The 21,661-nt window shown below is 35.1% G+C and overlaps 3 protein-coding genes across 9 annotated transcripts in view; 2 read left to right on the top strand and 1 right to left on the bottom strand.

Annotated features, from left to right (window-relative positions):
* LOC137829881 (ARM repeat superfamily protein) overlaps positions 1–17,732 on the top strand; it is a 45,220-nt gene extending 27,488 nt beyond the window's left edge. For 4 of the 7 annotated variants that reach the window (XM_068636862.2, XM_068636861.2, XM_090304398.1 and 1 more), the window contains 13 exons: positions 827–955; positions 1,041–1,126; positions 1,842–1,957; positions 2,045–2,157; positions 2,610–2,733; positions 2,900–3,021; positions 4,660–4,828; positions 4,925–5,141; positions 13,514–13,835; positions 15,212–15,351; positions 15,785–15,906; positions 16,001–16,208; positions 16,959–17,732. In XM_068636862.2, coding sequence (XP_068492963.2) covers positions 827–955; positions 1,041–1,126; positions 1,842–1,957; positions 2,045–2,157; positions 2,610–2,733; positions 2,900–3,021; positions 4,660–4,828; positions 4,925–5,141; positions 13,514–13,835; positions 15,212–15,351; positions 15,785–15,906; positions 16,001–16,208; positions 16,959–17,064 — 1,974 coding nt within the window. In that variant the 3' untranslated portion in view covers positions 17,065–17,732. The remainder of the gene's footprint in view (positions 1–826; positions 956–1,040; positions 1,127–1,841; positions 1,958–2,044; positions 2,158–2,609; positions 2,734–2,899; positions 3,022–4,659; positions 4,829–4,924; positions 5,142–13,513; positions 13,836–15,211; positions 15,352–15,784; positions 15,907–16,000; positions 16,209–16,958) is intronic. The other 3 variants (XM_068636864.2, XM_068636863.2, XM_068636865.2) reach the window with 2 other exon arrangements.
* Positions 6,295–8,733, top strand: LOC150025976 (uncharacterized). The gene has a single exon (XM_090304401.1). It carries the CDS (start codon positions 7,037–7,039, stop codon positions 8,552–8,554), a length of 1,518 nt encoding a protein of 505 aa, XP_090160527.1. The 5' UTR covers positions 6,295–7,036; the 3' UTR covers positions 8,555–8,733.
* Positions 17,733–18,890: 1,158 nt separating the features above from the next.
* On the bottom strand, positions 18,891–20,924 carry LOC137828253 (late embryogenesis abundant protein 47). Its single transcript, XM_068634736.2, has 4 exons — positions 20,356–20,924; positions 20,197–20,250; positions 19,264–19,569; positions 18,891–19,172 (listed from the first exon to the last, which is right to left on the bottom strand). Exons 1-4 carry the CDS (start codon positions 20,677–20,679, stop codon positions 19,011–19,013), a joined length of 846 nt encoding a protein of 281 aa, XP_068490837.1. The 5' UTR covers positions 20,680–20,924; the 3' UTR covers positions 18,891–19,010.
* Positions 20,925–21,661: the final 737 nt, after the last annotated feature.

Below are 21,661 nucleotides of genomic sequence, written 5' to 3'. Positions count from 1 at the left end.
GGTTTCTTCCCTTGACCTCGAATTCAAGGGAGTGACCCTAGCTCTATCAGATGAGACTTCATGTAGTTGCATAAATGTTGACATACATTTTTTCCCAGGTTGATAAAGCTATAGAAACTGACTTCTTTATTTTAAGTTTGGAACCACTCATTTATTGCTTCTAATTTTTTTTTATCTCAGTTGCTTAGAATGCTGCTACTGTTAGATGTGAAATTTAGATGTTGCATTTGTTGCCACGACCATGAATCATCAGAGTATCATCAATATTTATAAAAAAAATTAATCGCATGCAGTTATAGAAAGCTGAACAGAACTCTTTGGTTGGAAATGGGAAGGGTGGGAAATAAGAATTTAAGGTTTAGAGGGTCTGTGTGAGAGTACGGGAGATTTGCAGACATGAGGGTGAAATTAGGAGCAGTGAACATTCTCTAAGTGATTAATTTTCTGATTTTGATGGGTTTAACTTAAGGAAAGGAACAACTATTGTTGAATTTTTGCTGTAGTCTCCCATAAAAATTGCAAGTGTTGCAGAGAAAATTAAAGAAATCACAATAAAATAGTGGAAACCTATGCATTATTCCTAGTGTCTTGTGCTTCACAACTAGGTTTTCTTGCCTAACCAAGAACAGATCATTAATCATTGTCTATTCTTCTTCCTAAATAGTGTTAGAACTTACAACCATTTAAATAGATCTTCAAGCATCCATTGCTCTATACTAATACTATACCAATTAGGAAAATTTGGACAATAAAACAGAACTTGTTAATTGCTCTCTACTATTGCCAGATGTTAAAGCTTTCTGGAACTGAAAATTTTGTTTTTTAGGTTAGGAATTCTTCTGTTAGGACACTGTTCCAAACTTTAGGAACACACGGGCAAAAGCTTTCAAAGAGCTTGTGGGAAGATTGTCTTTGGAATTATGTATTTCCTACATTGGACCGTGCTTCTCATATGGTAAAGCTGAAACTACTGGAAGTTGAAATGAAAACTTATTTTCATCATAAGCTGATGTACTTTGAATATGATTTTTTATAAGTAGGCTGCTACATCTTCAAAGGATGAATGGCAAGGGAAAGAACTTGGAACTCGAGGGGGAAAAGCAATTCACATGCTCATACATCACAGGTATTTGACGTTCACACTATTACTCATTTTGTAGCCTCAACGATATATTTGTTTGAGAATGAACAGTGGGGAAAAAAGTAAGGGCAGACTAGACTTCACTGAAAATAGTCTGGAACAGTGTGCATAATGCTGATTCCTGAAGTCCCGATCTTTATACTAGTGATAATTTCATAATATGAATAAACTATGGCTCTTGAACCCATAGTTTGGACACACAAAGGACTTCCTATTTTCCTAATCCAACAACTCTTCTAAATTTCCCTATATTTAGTGACATTCTTCCTTGAGCAGGACCTTACATAAGCTTTCCACTTTTGAATAAAGTCAGTAAGCTAAACCTGTCAAATTGAAGACTTAAACTTTGCCAAAACAAGTTCTATCTACTTTTAGGAGCTTCAAGAACAATTAGCAATAAAGTAACAAACTCAACAAAGAACATGTCAAAATCAATAAATAACAACTTAACAAACTTGACAGGCCACAACTTTCATGAAATCAATGGATGATGGTGGCCCATGTGTTAAAGCACAAGAAAGTCAAGATATAATATGATTTTTTTATCCACAACTGAAACGGTGAATATTACACTGACATCTATGCCTTTCTTTATGCTTATACTATGATGACTGCTTACACCTTTTACTATAGTGCACTGTAATTACCTAACACTTTCCAAATCACTTGATATATGGGTGCATTCTAATGAATTTTTCAGTCGTAACACGGCTCAGAAGCAGTGGGATGAAACTCTTGTGCTTGTTTTTGGTGGAATAGCACGTATATTACGGATGTTCTTCCCCTTTTTCACAAGCTTAAGTAATTTTTGGTCTGGTGGGTTCACTATTGAAAGATGATGTATCTGGTATTTTCATTTGGTGTAATTTACAAGCAGTCCTGATTTAATTTTGTTTTATGTAGGCTGGGAATCATTGCTTCAATATGTTGACAATAGCATTTTAAATGGTAGTAAAGAGGTTGCACTTGCAGCAATAAATTGTTTGCAAACAACTGTTAATTCCCATTCATCTAAGGTAGGGCTAATGGTTTGAATTAGAGCTGATTTTCTTTTTGTGGATGAAGAATAGGTAGCTGAATTTATTCTCAACCATCTTTGACTCTAGCCATGTTGACTTTTAGAGTCTGTTTGAATATATTCCTCTAAAACCATTTCTACAAGACGAAAATATGTAGGAAAAATAAAAAGAATTTCTCCTAAAGCTACAATTGGCTTATGTAGGAGATAATTTGTAGAAATGATCTCATATTAGCTTTTTGAGAAGTTAATTTTTAACTTGTGCATAATCTGATTTTAGCTTATACAGATGTTTATTTCACTTTTCTTTCTTATTTTCTTTTTCCTATAAGTGTTTTTGGAGAAGTTTATCCAAATAAAATTTTAAACAATTATCAAATATAAAAAACAATAACGCTGAAGTAGTTGAAATATACTCATTTTAAGTACTGACAGAAGTTTGTGAATTAGGGAAATATGCCAATGCCTTACCTTATTTCAGTAATTAATGTTTACGAGCTTGTTCTGAGAAAGCCTTCTAGTTACCATGGCAGCGCTGCTGATAAGGTGACGCAGGAGATTTTGCATTGTCTTGGTAATATATTGATTTTCATTTAACTAAGATATTTTTTTTATCTACATTGCTTATGGATTAACAGTAATTCTTTTAGGTTTCTATTTGTACCATACACAGTCAAGTAGCTTTAGATAGTATTATTCATATAAGACTGATTTTACTTTATATTTTGATCATGTATCAGGAGAGCTTTATGTGCAGGCTCAAGGATTGTTCAATGATGTCGTATACACACAATTGATAGCAATCATAGATCTGGCCGTGAAGCAAGCCATGTTAACTAATGATAACTTTGAAATAGAATTTGTAAGTCCATTTTCTATTAACTTTATTAATATTTATTAATTGCTTTCTCTCATTCATTTGTAAGTTGGAACTTGGAACTGTTATTATTATCTTCATTTGTTTTTCTAACAAAACTGGGAAATACTAAACAAGCAAATATCCTATACATAACATGAATCATATATATATCCACTGCATGTTACAACTATCACATTTATGCTTTACAGAGTACATGTAACTTCAATGTTGAAAACTCAAACCTATTGTGTGCTTGGAAAAGTTAAATCAACAATGCAATTATATGCTATTGTCACTAAACTGTAACTGTTATGCACTTTAAATTTAACACATGGTTACCAATAAGTTGTGACCTTGACATATTTTGTATTTGTGATTGCTTTTTTTGTATATTTTCAAAATCTTCCTTTAATCTTATTTTCATCCTTAGTAATTCTTAACATAGCAGCATAGTTAGTTGTAAAAACGCTACAGGCATTCTTTGAAGTGGTAACTTGAGGTATTCCTGTGCATTGTCTACTTTTTTATTTTGTTCTTCACAGTGGAAGAAAAAGAAAAGTAATATATGGTTTTACCAACAAACAACCACATTAGAAGAAATAACACAAGTTTAATGAGTGTGTGCTTTCCTGATGAGTTTTAGAGGTAGAGAGAAAATCACAACTCAAACTTACTGAATATTAACTGATTCAGCAAGAATTGGTTTGACACAAAAGGAAGAGTCATCTATATATAGATGACACAACATGGCCAAGTAAGATGGCCCAAGGTCCTACAAAAACTACAATAGCAACTACAAGAATAATCTGAACAAGAAAAGAGAAGGTACATGTTATTATACAACTAATGCCAATAATCTAATATGTCCCATCCCAAGTGACTTCTTTGTAGTCTTTTTTTAGAAGGGCATTTGGTATCTCAAATCTTGTTTTGCTTTTACAGATAAAATTGTCATCAACCAACTACGCAAACAACATAAACTCGGTGGAAACATATATGAATGACTTTTCATCTAACTAGTATCTTGCATTGTTATTCAAAGAACATATTTAGTAGTTGTAATTGTAGTAGTTGAGAATAATGGATTAGGAGAAGAATAAAGCTTGAGATCTCTCTCTTAGTTGATCTATTAAATAGAGAAAACCATCTAACACTTAAATGCAAAGGTTGATAACAAAAACTACAGCCTATTCGAGGTCAAGACAACAACTTTACAAAGTATTCTAGAAGACAATAATAAATCATTTCTAACACGTCCACTCAAGTTGGAAAACATAGGTTACACATCAAGCTTGGAATATATGAACTCAATTCGAGGTCCCCTTAAGGACTTGGTCAAAACACCTAGAACTTCATTTATTTGGACAATAACTTCTCTTCAACAACATGACAATCAAATTTTGTTTTTGGTTATTTTGTGGAATACAAGATTGGAGGCAATGTGAAGTGTTGCCTTATTGTTAGAAAACTTCATTTGTTGAATCTCAAAATATTTCAACTCTTGGAGAACTTGTTTTTGATCTACACAAGTTCGCATGTGACTGATGAATTTGTTGCCTTGTACTTAGCTTTAGCACTAGATCAAGCAACTACATTCGTTTTTAGTAGGAACTTTCTTAATGTGATGTTTCATTTTTCTAGGGGAATGTCCCACCAGTGCTGCGAACTATACTGGAAATCTTGCCACTGTTACGTCCAACAAAGCACATTTGTTCTATGTGGTCTGTTCTTCTTCGAGAGTTTCTACAGTATCTTCCTAGGCAGGATTCTCATTTACATAGTGAGGATGGTAAAATAGATCAAGCTAGAGGTTCTGAGTTTATTTTAGTTATGGAAGTATCTGGTTGTTTCTATGCTAAAAAAATTAGTTTTTTACTAAGTGTAACATTTATGCTTGTGTTTGCAGATTATCAGGTTAAATATGATGTACCAAATGGTTCTACTCCAATATCTCACAATGAAGTAGCAGCATCTCCAGGTTCTGGATCTACAGTAGCCATAACGGGCCTTCCTAGTTACATATTTGCAGAAAAGCTAGTTCCCGTGCTGGTAGAGCTATTCTTGCAGGCACCTGCAGTTGAAAAACATATTATATACCCTGAAATTATTCAAAGTCTTGGAAGGTAGTAATTTCTCTTAATTAATGTCTATTGTATTTTATCTGCTCACTGTTATGGGGTAGAATGGGATAACTCACATAAGGGTCCTGAGATTTTTCTTAAAAAAATTATAGTTAGAGATATTTTCTCCGCTGCAACCAGGAAATGCTGAGATTCCATTTCCATGGAGAGTGGACTCAAGAATCTATAGGTAACAATTGCTAAATTGAAATTTTGAAAATATTAAATTGGAAACTGGGGAAAAGAAAAATGACTTTTAATGCAGCTTGAGGTGAATGCTACTCTTGTGTGCCCCTTGAAGTTCTTTTCACCGGTAGGAATTCTCCTCTTTTTATCTTATAAAATATAAGGAAAGGATTCTGAATATTTTTCAATGATTCCCAAAAGGTACAAGCACTAACAAGAATATATAACCTAATCCTAATAAATGACAATAAGGAAATATGGCAATACAATATATTCTAATAATTTTACATATAAATGAGGAAACTAATCCTAAAAGGTAACCTAAAATATTCTAAGATATAATTAAGATTGTTGAATGTAACGGGCTTAGCCCATAATTTATATTATTCTGTTATTATGCTATTGAGTCTGTTATTATTCTCATTTATAAATAAATACCCCTATGTGTGTATTTTACACAAGGGATATCAATCCTAAATACATTTTCTTCATTCTTAATATGTTATTATATAATGACCAACTAAAAGATATTTCCCTTACATGACTTTATCTGTGTCAAAGTGACAATCAATCTTCAACATAACTGCAGGAGCCATTCCTCAACAAAGGATATATAGAAAAATATCTTTATTAAGAATGAAGAAAATGCATTTAGGATTGATATCCCTTGTGTAAGATACACACATAGGGGTCCTTATTTATAGATGAGAATAATAACAAACTAATAACATAATAACAAAATAATATAAACTATGGGCTAAGCCCGTTACATTCAACACTCCCCTTCAAGCTTTGTTACAAATATAATCAATTCTAGGCCTCCGAAAAGATCTAGTGAAAATATTTGCTAATTGATCATTAGAATTAACAAGTTCGGTCTTGATGTCTCCAGACACAATCTTTTCTCGAATGAAATGACAATCAATCTCAATATGTTTGGTCCTTTCATGAAAGACGGGATTTCAGCTAATATGAAGAGCAGCCTGATTATCACAAATGAGTGTCATTTGAATGACTTTTCCAAATTGCAATTCTTTGAATAACTGTTTAAGCCAAACAAAGCTCACAAGTAACTGAAGCCATAGCTCTATATTCTGCTTCAGCACTAGATCTTGCCACAACATTTTGTTTCTTACTCTTCCAAGAAATTAAATTATCACCAATAGAAACACAATATCCAGAAGTAGATCTTCTATCAAACCGAGACCCTGCCCAATCAGCATTTGAATATGTCAAAACTGTTTAGGAAGTTTTATATTTTATCCTTATTATATTTTTATTTTGTATCACAGCTGTATCTTACTATTAATATTAGGATTATGTATTTAGAAACAATCCCACAATCATAGGGATTTGTTTCTCTAGAATTAGTTGTCCATATTTCCTAAAATAACTAGCAAACTCATGTATATATAGGTCTAATGACCTCATAATTTAAATAGAAGAAAATATTATTCCTTCTAAACTTGAGATGGTATCAGAGCTCCTGATCTTTAGGAGTCTCTGACCGTGCCTGAAAACCCTAAGTTGCAGCCATCATTGCTGCACAACATTGAGCCTTGCTGCAGCCTTCATTGCTGCACAACCTTGGCCTAATCGCAGCCTTCATTGCTGTGTAGCCTTCACCGCGGCTACTGTTCACCGCGGTTACTGTTCACCACGCCACTGTTCATCACGGTTACTGTTCACCGCCGCTACTGTTCATCACTGTGATGGCTGAGATCACTGAGATCGTGAATCCTATTGGGGACAGATCCCAAACTGCTGGAGAATTGCAGAATGTTCATTCTGCTTATAGATTAAATGAAAAAAATTATCTCAAATGGTCTCAACTCATTAGAACCATCTTGAAAGGAAAAGGAAAGGTCAGTCACCTAACTGATATTGCCCCTGATGAACAGGATGCCAAGTTCAAATCATGGGATGAAGAAGACTCCATGATCATGGCATGGCTGTGGAATTCAATGGTCCCAGAAATCAGTGATACCTGCATGTTCCTTAAATCAGCAAAGGAAATTTGGGAGGCAGTAGAACAAACCTATTCTAAGGCCAAGGATGCTGCTCAAATATATGATGTAAAAGTGAAAACTGTGGCTGCCAAGCAGGGAAACAAATCTGTTACAGAATATGCCAATCAACTCAAGTCCCTATGGATGGAATTGGATCACTACCGAGTTATAAAAGCAAAATGTTCAGAAGACTCAGCAATCCTTAAGGAGTATATTGAACAAGATAGAGTCTATGATTTCTTGGTAGGCCTGAATCCTGAATATGATCAGGTTCGAATCCAAATCTTGGGAAAAGAGAAAGTCCCAGGGCTTAATGAAGTGGTAGCCATTATTCGAAGTGAAGAAAGCAGGAGAGGACTGATGTTGGAGACCCCAACTACTGAAAGCTCAGCAATGAAAGCTGAAGGAGGAACAGCCATGATAACTAACCAGAAGAAAAGCGGGTTTTCCAATATAGAGAAAAAGGAGGAAGTCTGGTGTACCTACTGCAACAAGCCGCGCCACACAAGGGAAAAGTGCTGGAAATTACATGGAAAACCCCCAAGCAGAGAATGGGGCCAAAAAGGAGGCCCTCCAAAAAGGGAAGGACAAAGACAAGCACACATCCTTAATGGACAAGGAGAAGAATCTGTCCTGCTGAATCATGAAGAGATAGAAAGGGTAAGGTCCTTCCTTAGTAAATTGGAGAAGCCCTCAGGTATGTGCTCCTTAACATATTCTGGTAAGTTTCCATTTTCTTTTGGACTTACTGCTTCAGATACACCCTTTACCCATTTCTGGATACTAGATTCAGGTGCTACTGACCATATGACCCCTCTACCTAAATACTTCTCCACATATATCCCATGTCCTAGCAACAAGAAAATTTCCACAGCAGATGGAACATGTATAACTGCCGCAGGTCAAGGAGAAGTCCAAATAAGCCCATCTATAACATTAAAACATGTCCTTCATGTCCCTAAATTGTCCACCAATCTGATTTCTGTACAGAAACTCACAAAAGATCTCTCTTGTAACGTTGTTTTTCATAACAACTATTGTGTATTTCAGGACAAGAACTCAGGGAGGACGATTGGACATGCTAGAGAATGGAATGGCCTATACTACATGGAGGATCCTAATCTTGGTATCAATAGTCACTCTCTCATATCTGAATCCACCATGACCAGTAAAGAGAAAGCTCAACTATATCATTGTCGGCTAGGACACCCTTCATTTTAAGTTGTAAAAGTACTCTTCCCTTCCTTGTTTCAGAATTTAAATGTGGAGAGTCTCCATTGTGAGGTGTGTGAGCTTGCGAAACACAAGCGTGTACCTTTTCCCATTAGTAATAAAATGAGTCATTTCCCTTTTTTCCTTATCCATACTGATGTCTGGGGTCCTGCTAATATTCCTAATATCTCAGGTGCTAAGTGGTTTTTAACCTTCATAGATGATTGTACACGGGTGACTTGGGTTTTCCTATTGAAACATAAATCTGAGGTTAGCTCCATTTTTGTTCAGTTTGTGTCTATGATTAAAAATCAATTTGGAGTTAATATCAAGAGAATTAGGTCTGATAATGCCAAGGACTACTTTAACCTAGTGCTAAACTCTTTTTGCCAAAAGGAAGGGATAATTCATGAGTCTTCATGTGTTAACACACCCCAACAGAATGGGATTGTAGAAAGAAAAAATGGGCACTTATTAGACCAAACTAGAGCTCTACTTTTTCAAAATCATGTCCCTAAGAAATTTTGGGGGGAAGCCCTTCTTACTGCCACCTACCTAATCAATAGGTTACCCTCTAAAATCTTAGCATCAAAAAGCCCCATGGAAGTCCTATCCTCCTTCTACCCACACCTAGAATATTTGGGTGTGTATCCTTTGTGCATGTTCATAGTAATGAAAGGGGAAAGTTGGACCCTAGGGCTGTCAAATGTGTATTTTTAGGGTACTCAACCACACAAAAAGGATACAAGTGTTTTCACCCCCCGTCAAAGAGATTCTTTGTGTCAAGGGATGTCACATTCAACGAACAAGACCAGCCTCATCTTCTGGGGGAGAATGTAAGAGAGGAAGATGAGCCTCTCATGCTTCCAAATATGGCATTTGGACCTGAAATTGGGACAAATAGCATTGCTGTCCCTGAAACTGAGACAAGAACAAAACAAGCACCTGAACCAGCAGCAAGACCTGAATCAGCTCCTGAACAAGCACCTGAATCAGCAGTTGAATCTGCACCTAATGGTGGTGGGAAATTCGGAAAAAATCTGGTATATTCAAGAAGAGGAAAGGTCATTCCAGAATCTATCCATGTCCAAGAATCCAACCTACCATCTTTACATGAGGTAACAGTTTCTAATCCTAGAAATTCCAATAATTCTAATGAGTTTATTTTGGAAAATTCAGAAGCACAGGAGGATCAAAACCTGGATCTTCCTATTGCCCTTAGAAAGGGAACCAGAACCTGCACCCAACAGCCACTTACCCTCTATCAAATTTCCTATCCTTTGAAAAATTCTCTCCTACCCATAAAACCTTTCTCACAAACTTAAACTCTACACCCACACCTTCCTCTGTATCTGAAGCATTATCTGACAGGAAATGGAAACAAGCCATGGATGTGGAAATGGAGGCACTAAACAAGAACAAGACCTGGGAGCTTGTCACCTTACCAACTGGAAAAAAACCAGTAGGGTGTAAGTGGGTATGCGCTGTAAAGTATCGGGTTGATGGGACTATTGAGCGTTACAAGGCAAGGTTAGTAGCCAAAGGATTCACTCAAACCTATGGAGTGGATTACTTGGAGACATTTGCTCCGGTTGCTAAGATGAACACGGTCAGAGTAATATTGTCATTAGCAGCAAATCATGATTGGGATATGCAGCAGTTCGATGTGAAGAATGCATTCCTACATGGAGACCTTGAAGAAGAAATATACATGGAGTTGCCCCCTGGCTATGATGGACAGGTTGCTGCTGGAACCGTTTGTAAGCTAAAAAAGGCTCTATATGGGCTGAAACAATCCCCAAGAGCATGGTTTGGAAGATTCACCAAAGTTTTGACAAGTTTGGGCTACAAACAGAGCCAAGGAGATCACACTTTATTTATCAAACATTCAGTTTCAGGAGGAGTAACAATATTATTGGTGTATGTAGATGATATTATAATAACTGGAGATGACAAAGAGGAGCAGCAAACGTTAAGTCAACGTCTTGCCACGGAATTTGAAATTAAGACATTAGGGAGACTTAAATATTTTTTGGGAATTGAAGTGGCCCATTCCAAGAAAGGAATCTTCATATCTCAACAAAAATATATTACTGACTTGCTTAGAGAAACAGGAAAGACAGCCTGCAAACCAGCAAGTACTCCAGTTGATCCAAATATAAAGTTGGGAAGTGCGGAGGAGGATAATGCCGTGGACAAGGAAATGTACCAAAGACTCGTGGGCAGGCTTATTTACTTATCTCACACTAGGCCAGACATTGCTTTTGCTGTGAGTCTAGTCAGCCAATTTATGCACCAACCAAAGGAGGCACATTTGCAAGCTGCCCTTAGAATTGTGCAGTATTTAAAAGGGACTCTAGGAAGAGGGATTTTGTTCAAACGAAACAAAAGTGTTCGTCTTGAAGCATACACGGATGCAGATTATGCAGAGTCAGTTGTGGATAGGAGATCAACTACTGGATACTGCACCTTCCTTGGTGGAAATCTAGTGACTTGGAAGAGTAAAAAACAAAGTGTAGTAGCTAGATCAAGTGCTGAAGCAGAATTTCGAGCAATGGCCCAAGGAATATGTGAACTTCTATGGCTGAAGATTATATTGGAAGACTTGAAGATAAGGTGGGATGAACCTATGAGATTATATTGTGACAATAAATCTGCAATTAGCATAGCCCACAACCCAGTACAGCATGATAGAACTAAACATATCGAGGTGGATAGACATTTTATCAAGGAAAAGTTAGACAGTGGCTTGATTTGCACCCCATATGTGTCCACTCAGAGTCAACTTGCAGACATACTCACCAAAGGACTGAACTGCAGTAACTTTGAAAGAATTATATCCAAGCTGGGAATGGAGAACATCTATTCACCAGCTTGAGGGGGAGTGTCAAAACTGTTTAGGAAGTTTTATATTTTATCCTTATTATATTTTTATTTTGTATCACAGCTGTATCTTACTATTAATATTAGGATTATGTATTTAGAAACAATCCCACAATCATAGGGATTTGTTTCTCTAGAATTAGTTGTCCATATTTCCTAAAATAACTAGCAAACTCATGTATATATAGGTCTAATGACCTCATAATTTAAATAGAAGAAAATATTATTCCTTCTAAACTTGAGAGAATAATATACAATCTAGTATGATTATTGTAACCATATAACAAGCCTTTTTCCAGGAGAACCATTAATGTATTTCAATATATGAATGACTGCATTCCAATGATCAACACATGGTGAATTAAGGAATTGACTCACCACACTAACAACAAATGAAATATCTGGACGAGTGACCGTAAGATAGTTCAATTTTCCAACTAATCTTCTATACTTCTCAGGGTCTGAGAAAGGCTCCCCCTGACTAAGTAGGAGTTTGACATTAGGATCCATAGGGGTGTCTCAACAGATTTTGAATTCGTTAATCCAGTTTCTTCCAAAATATCCAATGCATACTTTCTCTGAGAAATAACAATACCATTGTTTGATTGTGCTACCTCAATCCCTAAGAAATATCTGAGTTTGCCAAGATCTTTGGTCTGAAAGTATTGACAAAGGTGTTGTTTTACCTGTAAGATGCCATGTTGATCACTGCCTGTAATAACAATGTCATCAACATATACTACAAGATAGATACACCCAACACTCGAGTGACGGTAAAACACCGAATGATCTGCTTCACTGCGAGTCATACAAAACTGTTGAACAACTTTGCTAAATTTTCCAAACCAAGCCCTGGGAGATTGCTTGAGACCATATAAGGATTTGTGGAGACAACATACTAATGCAGAAGACTCCCCCTGAGCAACAAAGCTAGGAAGTTGCTCCATATAAATTTCTTCCTGCAAATCCCCATTAAGAAAGGAATTTTTGACATCCAGTTGATAAAGAGGCCATTGTTGAAGAGCAGCCATGGCTTTGAATAAGCGAATTGAAACCATCTTTTCTACTGGAGAAAAAGTATCACCATAGTCTAAACAAAAAAAATTGGGTATAACCCTTAGCCACAAGACGAGCTTTGAGACGATCAATAGTACTTATATACTTTGTTATTATAAATGTAAACATTCAATTATTCAACTGGATGTTAGTTATCTGTTTTTCTACTATGATTAGTTTGTTAGTGTTGTAACCTCCTCTTGAGCCTATATATGCTCATCTTGTATCTTCTTTCTCATTCAGTTGAATAATAATCCATTCTCTTTCTGTTAATTTTTTCTGTGTTTTCTTTCATAAGTAAAACTCTGATATGGTATCGTGAGCTAGGGGTTGTTCCGCAAGGCCAATTCAAACTCTCTCCCTTCTGCTTCCCAATATTTTCCCAATTCTATAGCTAAAAAACTTGATGATTCCAATTATCTTCATTGGAATCAACAAGTTGAATAAATGAATATTTACATTTATATCTCTAATAGGCCCGCATGTTGTGTTGTGAGAGGATGTGATTAGGTATCATATCAACTAGAGATATTACCAATGTAGTGTTTCTAAGGTTTGGACAAACCTCATCTTACAAAATGATGTATAAGATCGAGTTTAGTATCAAACTCAAATTTTTAGAGTTACTATAATCTGCATGCCTTCAAAACTGAAAATATTTTTGGCATTTTTTATTCATGTAACTCTTCTATTTCCAGAGTTAAAGTGAGAAGGAAAGGAATGAGAAAACAGTAGAAGTTGATAATCTGAAATCAAATTATGTAAGATTTAGTTTTGTTAGAGTGAGAAAGAAAAGAGAAGTACATTCCAACTTACTCATGAACAACTTTTGAGGTTGCCCCTCCTAATATTTACTCTTGGAATTGACCAATGTAAACTCTTCACCATTTTGTCAGCTCATTTTTTATGCAATAAAATATGCAACCCTAATGGATTGAAGATATCCACCTCTTTATATACTTATATATTGCTCTTTTGTCTATAGAATCATAAGTATGCTGCTACAATAATATTATTTTAACTTTTCAGATGTATGACAACAAGAAGAGACAATCCAGATAGTGCACTTTGGAGGTTAGCTGTTGAAGCATTCAACCGTCTTCTTGTTGACTACATCACCAATTTAACCAATGGAGGTCCAGATTCAAGCATTAGTAAACCTGTCAGAACAAGAATATGGAAGGAGATTGCAGATGTTTATGAAATATTCCTAGTTGGATATTGTGGACGAGCTCTTCCTTCAAATTCCCTCTCAGCCGTGGTGCTAGAGGCTGATGAGTCCCTTGAGATGTCCATCTTAAATATTCTTGGTGATACAGTCCTTAAGTTGCCAGTTGACACACCTACGGATGTAAGTTCTCTACCAATGTGTAAGATACTTTAGTATTTAAATAGTTTGATATTTAACCACACATGGATCTATAAGCAAAAGTAATTGCACCGTTCATAGTTTTTTGCGCTACTGTTAGGAGTCATTAAGGTGTACATTGGGAAGGGTGACAAGGGGATCATGGAACCAACCCACCTAAGCATTGGTGGTAGCTTATAGGAAATTTAACTAGAGGAATAAAATGATGTCTACATAGAAGATAGAAAGGTTAGGAAAGGGAGTAAATATGAACTCAAGATTTTTGGGAGGTACCTAGATCCAGAACGAGTATTTGGTAGGAAGGTTATATATAGTATCGTTTATTTCTTCTGTTTTGATACAGAGGAATACAGTTTTAAGAGCTAATCGCATTGTTCCATAAGTCTGCATCAGTTTCTATTAGGTTCCCCGTCACTTACCCATATCCTCAAAGTAAATATAACTTATCTCCACAATGATAATATGATATACTTACAATTAAAAAGTTGTCGTGAAAGAATTACATTGCTAACTTTTTTGTGTCATAAAACATAAAGCTATAAAAAGATGTGTTGAAATAAAATTGATGCCGAAAATTCCTACCACAAATGAAAAATAAAAATAGTTAAAACTATTTATAAATTTCAATTATTTACTTTAGCAACCATATCACTGATCGATTATTCTTGACGTTGAAGACTAGACATCTGAAAATATAGGATTAGATATTTATAGGTGGTCTAGTTACAACCCAAAATATTTTCAATTTTTTATAAATTTATCAACAATTCATAGGATAGACTTTGATACTCTGAGTAGAAAGACTGAAAAAGGTTTTTTGTTTTTCAATCTATTTACTCTAATGGATACCATTTTAGAATTTGACTATTGACCTAATTCAACTTATACAAAATCAGCTTCTAAATTAAGGATTATCTTCCACATATTTAGAGTTCTTATAATTTGTTTATTGGAGCTAGCTCTATTATTTAGTCCCTTCCTATGTGACTTTTTTGGGTAATAATTAATTCGGTTATTGATAATTTATTTCTTGGTACTAAAGTTGCTTGCTTAGTTTTCTGCAAAAGTCACCGAATTGGACTTGTTTTAAGCTTTTCTTGCACGCCGGGATTATGTACTCTTGTTATTGTGGGACATTTAACTTCTCCTTTTTATAGGCTTGTGGGAGGGAAATGAGAAGAGATTTTAATATTTATACTAATAATAGGCTCTTAATCCTAATCAAATAAGAAACAAATTATGAAATATGAAGTAGGGAAACTGATCCAAAAGATAAACTTAGATACTCTAAAATATTCTAGATAACTAATATACTATTGGTTGCTTTTCATATGTTCTAACAACGTGTATGTTCTCAGATTCTGCTGCGGCTGGTCTCCACATTGGACCGATGTGCATCACGCACATGCTCATTACCTGTTGAGACTGTAGAGCTCATGCCTCCTCACTGCAGCAGATTTTCTTTGACTTGTTTACAGAAGTTGTTTTCTTTGAGCAGGTGCCAGCCTTTGAAAGCTTATTTATTTCGAATTAGAAATTTTTCAATAAATAATGTCCAAATTCTGAATGTGTAAGTTATCTTTTACTTGATGTCAGTTGTTCCTCTTCTGTGAGATGGTGTACTTGTCATGGATGCTTCTAGTAATCTACCTTTATCATGCAATTTTGTATACAGTTGCCTGCTTTCTCAGGACATTCTTTTCTAATGAATTCATGATTTATAGTCTTATCAGAAGAAAAATATTTTGAATTATTTGGGTGCCTGATTGCTAACTCCTGCTGTATCATTGTAATACAGACCTGAATAAAGGAATTATTCAATTCCTAAACTTTCTTTGATCTCAACTCCTTATTTTCTTTCTCTCTGCTTTTTAGTCTTTGCTAGATATATTATCTTGATATGTTGACCAATTTATATAATGTTTTGTTAGTTATTCTAATGAAGACAATTGGAATATGACAAGAACTGAAGTCAGCAAAATCTCAATTACAATGCTCATGACCAGATGTGAATACATTTTGGGCAGGTTTCTGACAGATGAAAACGGCTTAGGTGTGCTTTTTTTATGAAAGATAATCAACTTCCTATGGAATCTTCATTTCATCTACCACTTTTTGCCTACTTAACTATTTTCTTTTCCCTGCAGGTGACTGTCGATTACCAAAAGCAAGACTTGAAGAAATTATTTATGTTCTCCAAGAACTGGCACATCTTGTAATTCATCCAGATGCAGTATCTGTTCTCCCTTTACACCCCTTGTTGAGAACTGGCCTAGCAGAGGACAAGGAGAAGCATAACAACCGACCCCATTTGTTTGTGTTGTTATCTTCATTTTGTGAGCTTGTTACATCAAGGTAAAGTAACTATAAACTTGAGTTACCATCCCTTATATTTGGCATGCACACTTGTGGAATCTTTTTGCAATTGGATCTACGTGGGCTGGTTTGGGACTGGAAATGGAATTTCATAATATTCTTTGATGATTTTTTTACTTATCCCCTAATTTTTTTTCTCTCATCTTCGGAAAAAAGTAAGGAAAAAACGATTTACTAAAAGTATGTTGGAACGATATTCTCCAGCAGCACAAAATAGTAATCATCGTGCAAGAAAAAAATATATCAACTAGAAAAGTGCTAGACAATCTCTTTGACAAACAAATAAAGAAAACCCCAGAAGACGTCATTAGTTTTAACACATAAGGTGGTGAAGATACAAGCCTGTCTTCCAGAACCGATTAAACAGACTTCTTAAAAACTTTATATACACAATATAAACAAAAGGTGCACAGTTCTCTTTTTTTTTATCCTATCCATGCCTTTTACGAAATATTGATACTATACTGAATACTAAAAAGATCTTCTAAAGCGGTCGAACAATCCCAAAACGACCTTCAAAGAGCACAAGCTGGTTCAAAAGAGACTAGGCCACTTCATAATGGTAGAAAGCATACTTTGGCTTACGTGTCCAAAATATCTTTTTAAAATCTATCAAGTGTTTATTGCTAAACGACCTTTATTTCCGGTAGTGAGAAAATAGATTCTTTTTCCTCTTTTTCATCTGTTATTTCTTCTCTTGTGTCTAAATTTTGTTCTTTTGATGGACAGAGAATTAAGAATACGGGAGCTAGTGCAAGTACTCCTTCAGTTAATAACCAAGGAATTGTCTCTGGAAAAGCTCAGCTTACCGAGTGAAAAGAATACTTCCAGATAAGCCAATTTTATAAGTTTACATTGAAAATTAAGCTTATGAAAATACCAAGCTTTTCTCCTTTTACCCTCGTACTAGGATTGTATATTTTTTCTTTCTGTAGACTAGACTAGAACCACTTATAGGAGGTTTTCCCAGTCTTCTCTTCTTTTGCCTGCCATAAATTATCGTCATCCATACCCTTTCGGCTCTATCAGCTACGTACCCATGACCTACCTCAAGTTACGACAGATCAAAGTTTTCCGTACTCCATGTATTTATTTGGGTCTAAACTGTGAGAGTTATAAATCTGGGAAATCAATGGAGCAGAGCAGCTGAGAGAATTGTGTGTGGTTTATAGAATCAGATATTCTAAAGGAAGGAACAGCAAAGGAGGAGGAAGAAACTGTGAAAATGGTCCTAGTGAGAGGATCTATGTGCCCCTTGCCTTGCCAATTTTTGTTGTACAAAATCACAGTGAAAATGAGTCTGATGTTGTGCCCAATTTTTTAAACTCGGGCCCAGGCCTTAATTTTTTGTTTCTTAATGCTAATCTTTTTTGCACCTTTAAATGTTTAATGATATGTATAATATGTCCTTTATTGTGACTGATAAACAAACGGATACGGAATTCATGGATCGAGCATGTCTCCTCGAGAAGAAATAGTCTGAATTCTATCGACGTTCCTAAATGCTGTTGTTGAGAAAATTATTGTACTCTTGATGCTAGTGTCTTTAAACCAGTATATCATGTTTCTTAATAAAGAAGGCTTTGGTAAAAAAATATAGATTGCTAAAAAGAATTGAAGCCACTGGTGAAGAGAAAGAGGAAAAAGAGTTGGGGTTTCTAAAACATAAAGACTGAAAGCATCTCCAATAGGAGTTGCTCTCCCACTTTTATCACCATTATTTTAAATTGGCAACTTACGATCGGTGCATAGCTGCTCTCAAAAGTTTGGTCTCACTGGTATTTGAAATGTTTTCTAAAAGGAAATTATAGGGTCAACTTGTACATTTCTTGGGTTGGAGAAAGGTGATAAAGCTTTCTCAAGTTGCTTTATAAAAGTAATGCAATATTTTGATAAGTATAACAAATTATATATAGTAACTCTAATTAGTTGTTTCATGTAAATGCCCAGTGATTAATGTTTTTAAAAGTTATAGAATTTAAAAACAGTTGAGGTGTGCATAATGAGGATCAGTACACCAATTAAATCGAGCGAAACAATAAGTTGGCATTACATCTACCATAATAATAGCTAACATGCATAAAAAATAATAAATTTTTAACATGCGTTTTTATTTAATATTAGATAGCCATAAACAATGCACACATAGATTTCTTCATGTTAAACCCCGTCATGTGAAGTAACTGGGTATTAGGTTTACCTAAATCCGTGTATGATGAATCATACCTAGTCTAACAATTTCATAGATCGTAATAGTAAAAATATAATTTTATGTTTACAAAAAAAAATTATTTTAAATTAAAAAAATCATGCAATTTTTTTTTATTTTATATTTTACTAACCGCTTAATTTTCAACCAAGGCTTGTTTTATCGATCAAAACCATTTTTACTAACACTCTAATCGTATCCTTATGATAAGTTGTTGCTGGCATGTTCATTTTAATTAACTCAAAATTAAGTAAAATTTTGTCTGAATAAAAAAAACGCCATATTTTTTTTAAAAAAAAAGTAAAGGCGTATTTCTTATTTATTTTGTAAATTAGAATTTCATGAAGTTACATATTGGAAGCAGGATATAAAATGTGAACGCACTCCTTTGAAGAAAAGTAGGCACAGTTAGATAAAAGAATTGGGCGAGCTCTGAACATTTGGACAGACGATTTGTTGAGTCACATTTTTAGTTGTTCAGTCCTCCATGAAAGAAAGAAAGAAAAATGAATCACTTACAAAAAGGCAAAAGCGATAGTATATATACATATATGGTACGTGAGATGAAGGAACTAGTTATTGGTTTGGTTAATCCTAGCAGCAGCAGCGACGGATGCGGACACACCCCCAGGATGAGTAGTGAGGTTGGGATCATTTCTCATTTCTGCACCCGTCACTCCTTCAGCATCTCTCCGAGTCGCTGGTCTATCTGACGGTAACTTCGAAGTCGCATCCTGCAACAAAATAACTCTCACCACATTCATATTTGTTTTTCTTATGCTGTGCGCAATTAATGGACAACTGATTTAATTAAGTGCAGGTTACCGCCAGAATATCTGCCAGTTTCGTCTTGTCCTCTTCCTTTGTAACTCGAGCATTCAGGGTCGCGGCTGATTGCGCCGCCGCAGCAACGCCTCCGGGGACAATGTTCGTGCGGCCGGTGGCTCTCACTTCGGCAGCTTGAATCGCTGCCGCATCGCTCCACTCCACCGGCTTCTTTCCGGCCGTGAGAACCGTGGCCTCCAGTGCTTCACCTATGGTGATCCCACCGCTGCCGTCCCCCATGTCTTGAACAAGAGAAGGTGACGTCATCGAATTCACCGGCGCCTTTTTGCTAAATTGCTCCACCACCTGTAAGCAATTCATGCATTTCATGTTAGTGACATTTTAAACGTCAAAAACTTAGTTAACACATCAATTCATGCATTTCATACACACACACACTTTTATTCCTTATTAAAAGAGGCATTTTCCCTGTGCTTTAAAAAAAGAAAATGATAGTTTGATGCATTTAAATAAATATGTATAATAAATGAGTATTGGGAGTTATAATATGATTTAATAAGAAATTGGAGTTGTAAGTATTATTATCCGAATTTTTACCAGAATTATATTCATGTATTTACTTTCTTATTTTTCATTCCATTTTTTAAACTTTCTGTTAGGTTATTTATTACTATTCATCATCATTATTTCTTCCACTTACATTCATCTCAGGATTTACATTATTCACTTATCAGATTTTGAAGACTAATGACAAACATTCAACCCAATTTTTTTTATAATATGAAAGATGCTAATATGATGTAGAGAACAGAGAAATTAAAAGAGATGACAAAATAGAAGAGAAAATGAAAAAATGAATATATTTTATGTCTTCCTTCTCTTACTTTCAAGTCGATTACCAGAGAACAAGTTTTAAACCATCAATTGTTAGTAAAACACATAGGAAATTGTGTTGAAAGATTTAATTAATACCTCAACCAATTTATTAACTTTCTTCTCCTTTTCCTCTACTGATTTCTGACCAACCTACGGAACAAATTAATCAAAAATAAGAATTCAAAAGAAAACACCGTTCTTAAAATAATTCAAAGTTTCTTCACGTGTGTGCATAATATATAAAAATATATAAACCTGATCACCAACGGACTCCGACGTCACTTGCCTCCCCGGAGTACCAGTCTCCGTCACACTAGCACCACCGCCAGCGGCGGCGTTACTCATATCGTTGTGCCCCACCACCCCATCTCTCTCATTTTTCGCGGCCGCGGATTGCATCGCCGCGGCGGCGCCACCCTTCTCGGTCTTACCAAACATCTGACTCTCCGCCTTTTGCATTATCGCGGCGTCAACCGGTGCCACCGGTTTGCTTCTGAGATCTCCTTGCACATCCAACACGTCTCCGTATTTGATAGCCTCTTCTTGACGATCCTCCTTCCTTGGCTGTTCCTGACTCATATCTTTAATTCGACACCAATCTCAGTGAAACCTTTTTGTATTATTTTTTTGATTTAAAGAGGTGTGGATTGGTGAGATAAGAGGTACGATGAAGGCAAATTGTGCTCGCGGGCATGGGGCATGCAGTGATGAACGTGGCACATGGCAAAGGTTAGAGAGAAACACGGTAGGACTTGTTTTTTGTGGCTCAACTCAACCAACCATTGGTTTTTGACGTTCGTTTGAGAAACCAAAGACAAGTGTCGTCTGCACCGTCTCTGCCATGACCAAGTCCTCTCTTCCTTTATGACGCTTGAATTTGCTAGACCAAAACCAAATCCTTTCATTTTTCTTTTAAATTACCAAATATTCAATCACTTCTATATGAAAATATAACCACACATACTTCTAAACGCAAAATTTACATAAATGTTTGTAATTTTATACTAATTTTACACTAATGGACAAATTCCAACAAATATTACATGTTTAACGAAGTCCTCTTCAAGTTACAAGACTTTTTTGGTTCTGAATTCCTACTTTTCATAGAAAAAATCAGTTTGAATAAAAAAAAAATTAAGGTTGAATTCGTGTTACATAATAAAAATAAAATTTTGATTGAAAATTAAAACATAATTATATTTTTTTTTAAATGAAGTCATCACATATAATTACATGATTGTGGAGAGTTTTGTGTTATTTTTTACACTAGAGTAGAGTCGTGACGACTTAAGTTCAAGTGCTTTTTTTTAACATGAAATAATAAATATTTTTAAATAAATTTAGTTAAAAAATAGTTTATGAGATAAATTAAAAACATTTTAACCTATAAAGTGTTTTAAGAAATAAAAAATATATGAGTTGCTTTAAAAATTTTAAAATAAAGTGAGTAAAGTAGGATTTATAGAATTGTAAATAAATAAAAGTAGATTTATAAAATTTTTTTTTTTTTTAAAAGCACGATTTTAAAAATATAAATGTAGCAAAATATTTAACAAGAGCA

This window comes from Phaseolus vulgaris, chromosome 7 (genome assembly GCF_051622355.1).
Source record: "Phaseolus vulgaris cultivar YP4 chromosome 7, ASM5162235v1, whole genome shotgun sequence".
NCBI classification, from domain to species: domain Eukaryota; kingdom Viridiplantae; phylum Streptophyta; class Magnoliopsida; order Fabales; family Fabaceae; genus Phaseolus; species Phaseolus vulgaris.
This window is presented reverse-complemented; position numbering and strand designations above follow the sequence as displayed.

Excerpts from the sequence above, each read along its gene's own strand:
- LOC150025976 (XM_090304401.1), top strand. The coding sequence starts at position 7,037 with ATGGCTGAGATCACTGAGATCGTGAATCCTATTGGGGACAGATCCCAA.
- LOC137828253 (XM_068634736.2), bottom strand. The coding sequence starts at position 20,679 with ATGAGTCAGGAACAGCCAAGGAAGGAGGATCGTCAAGAAGAGGCTATC. Across the intron at positions 20,251-20,355 it reads CGGAGTCCGTTGGTGATCAG|GTTGGTCAGAAATCAGTAGA; the intron begins GTTTATATATTT and ends TTTGTTCCGTAG. Across the intron at positions 19,173-19,263 it reads AACTGGCAGATATTCTGGCG|GATGCGACTTCGAAGTTACC; the intron begins GTAACCTGCACT and ends ATTTTGTTGCAG.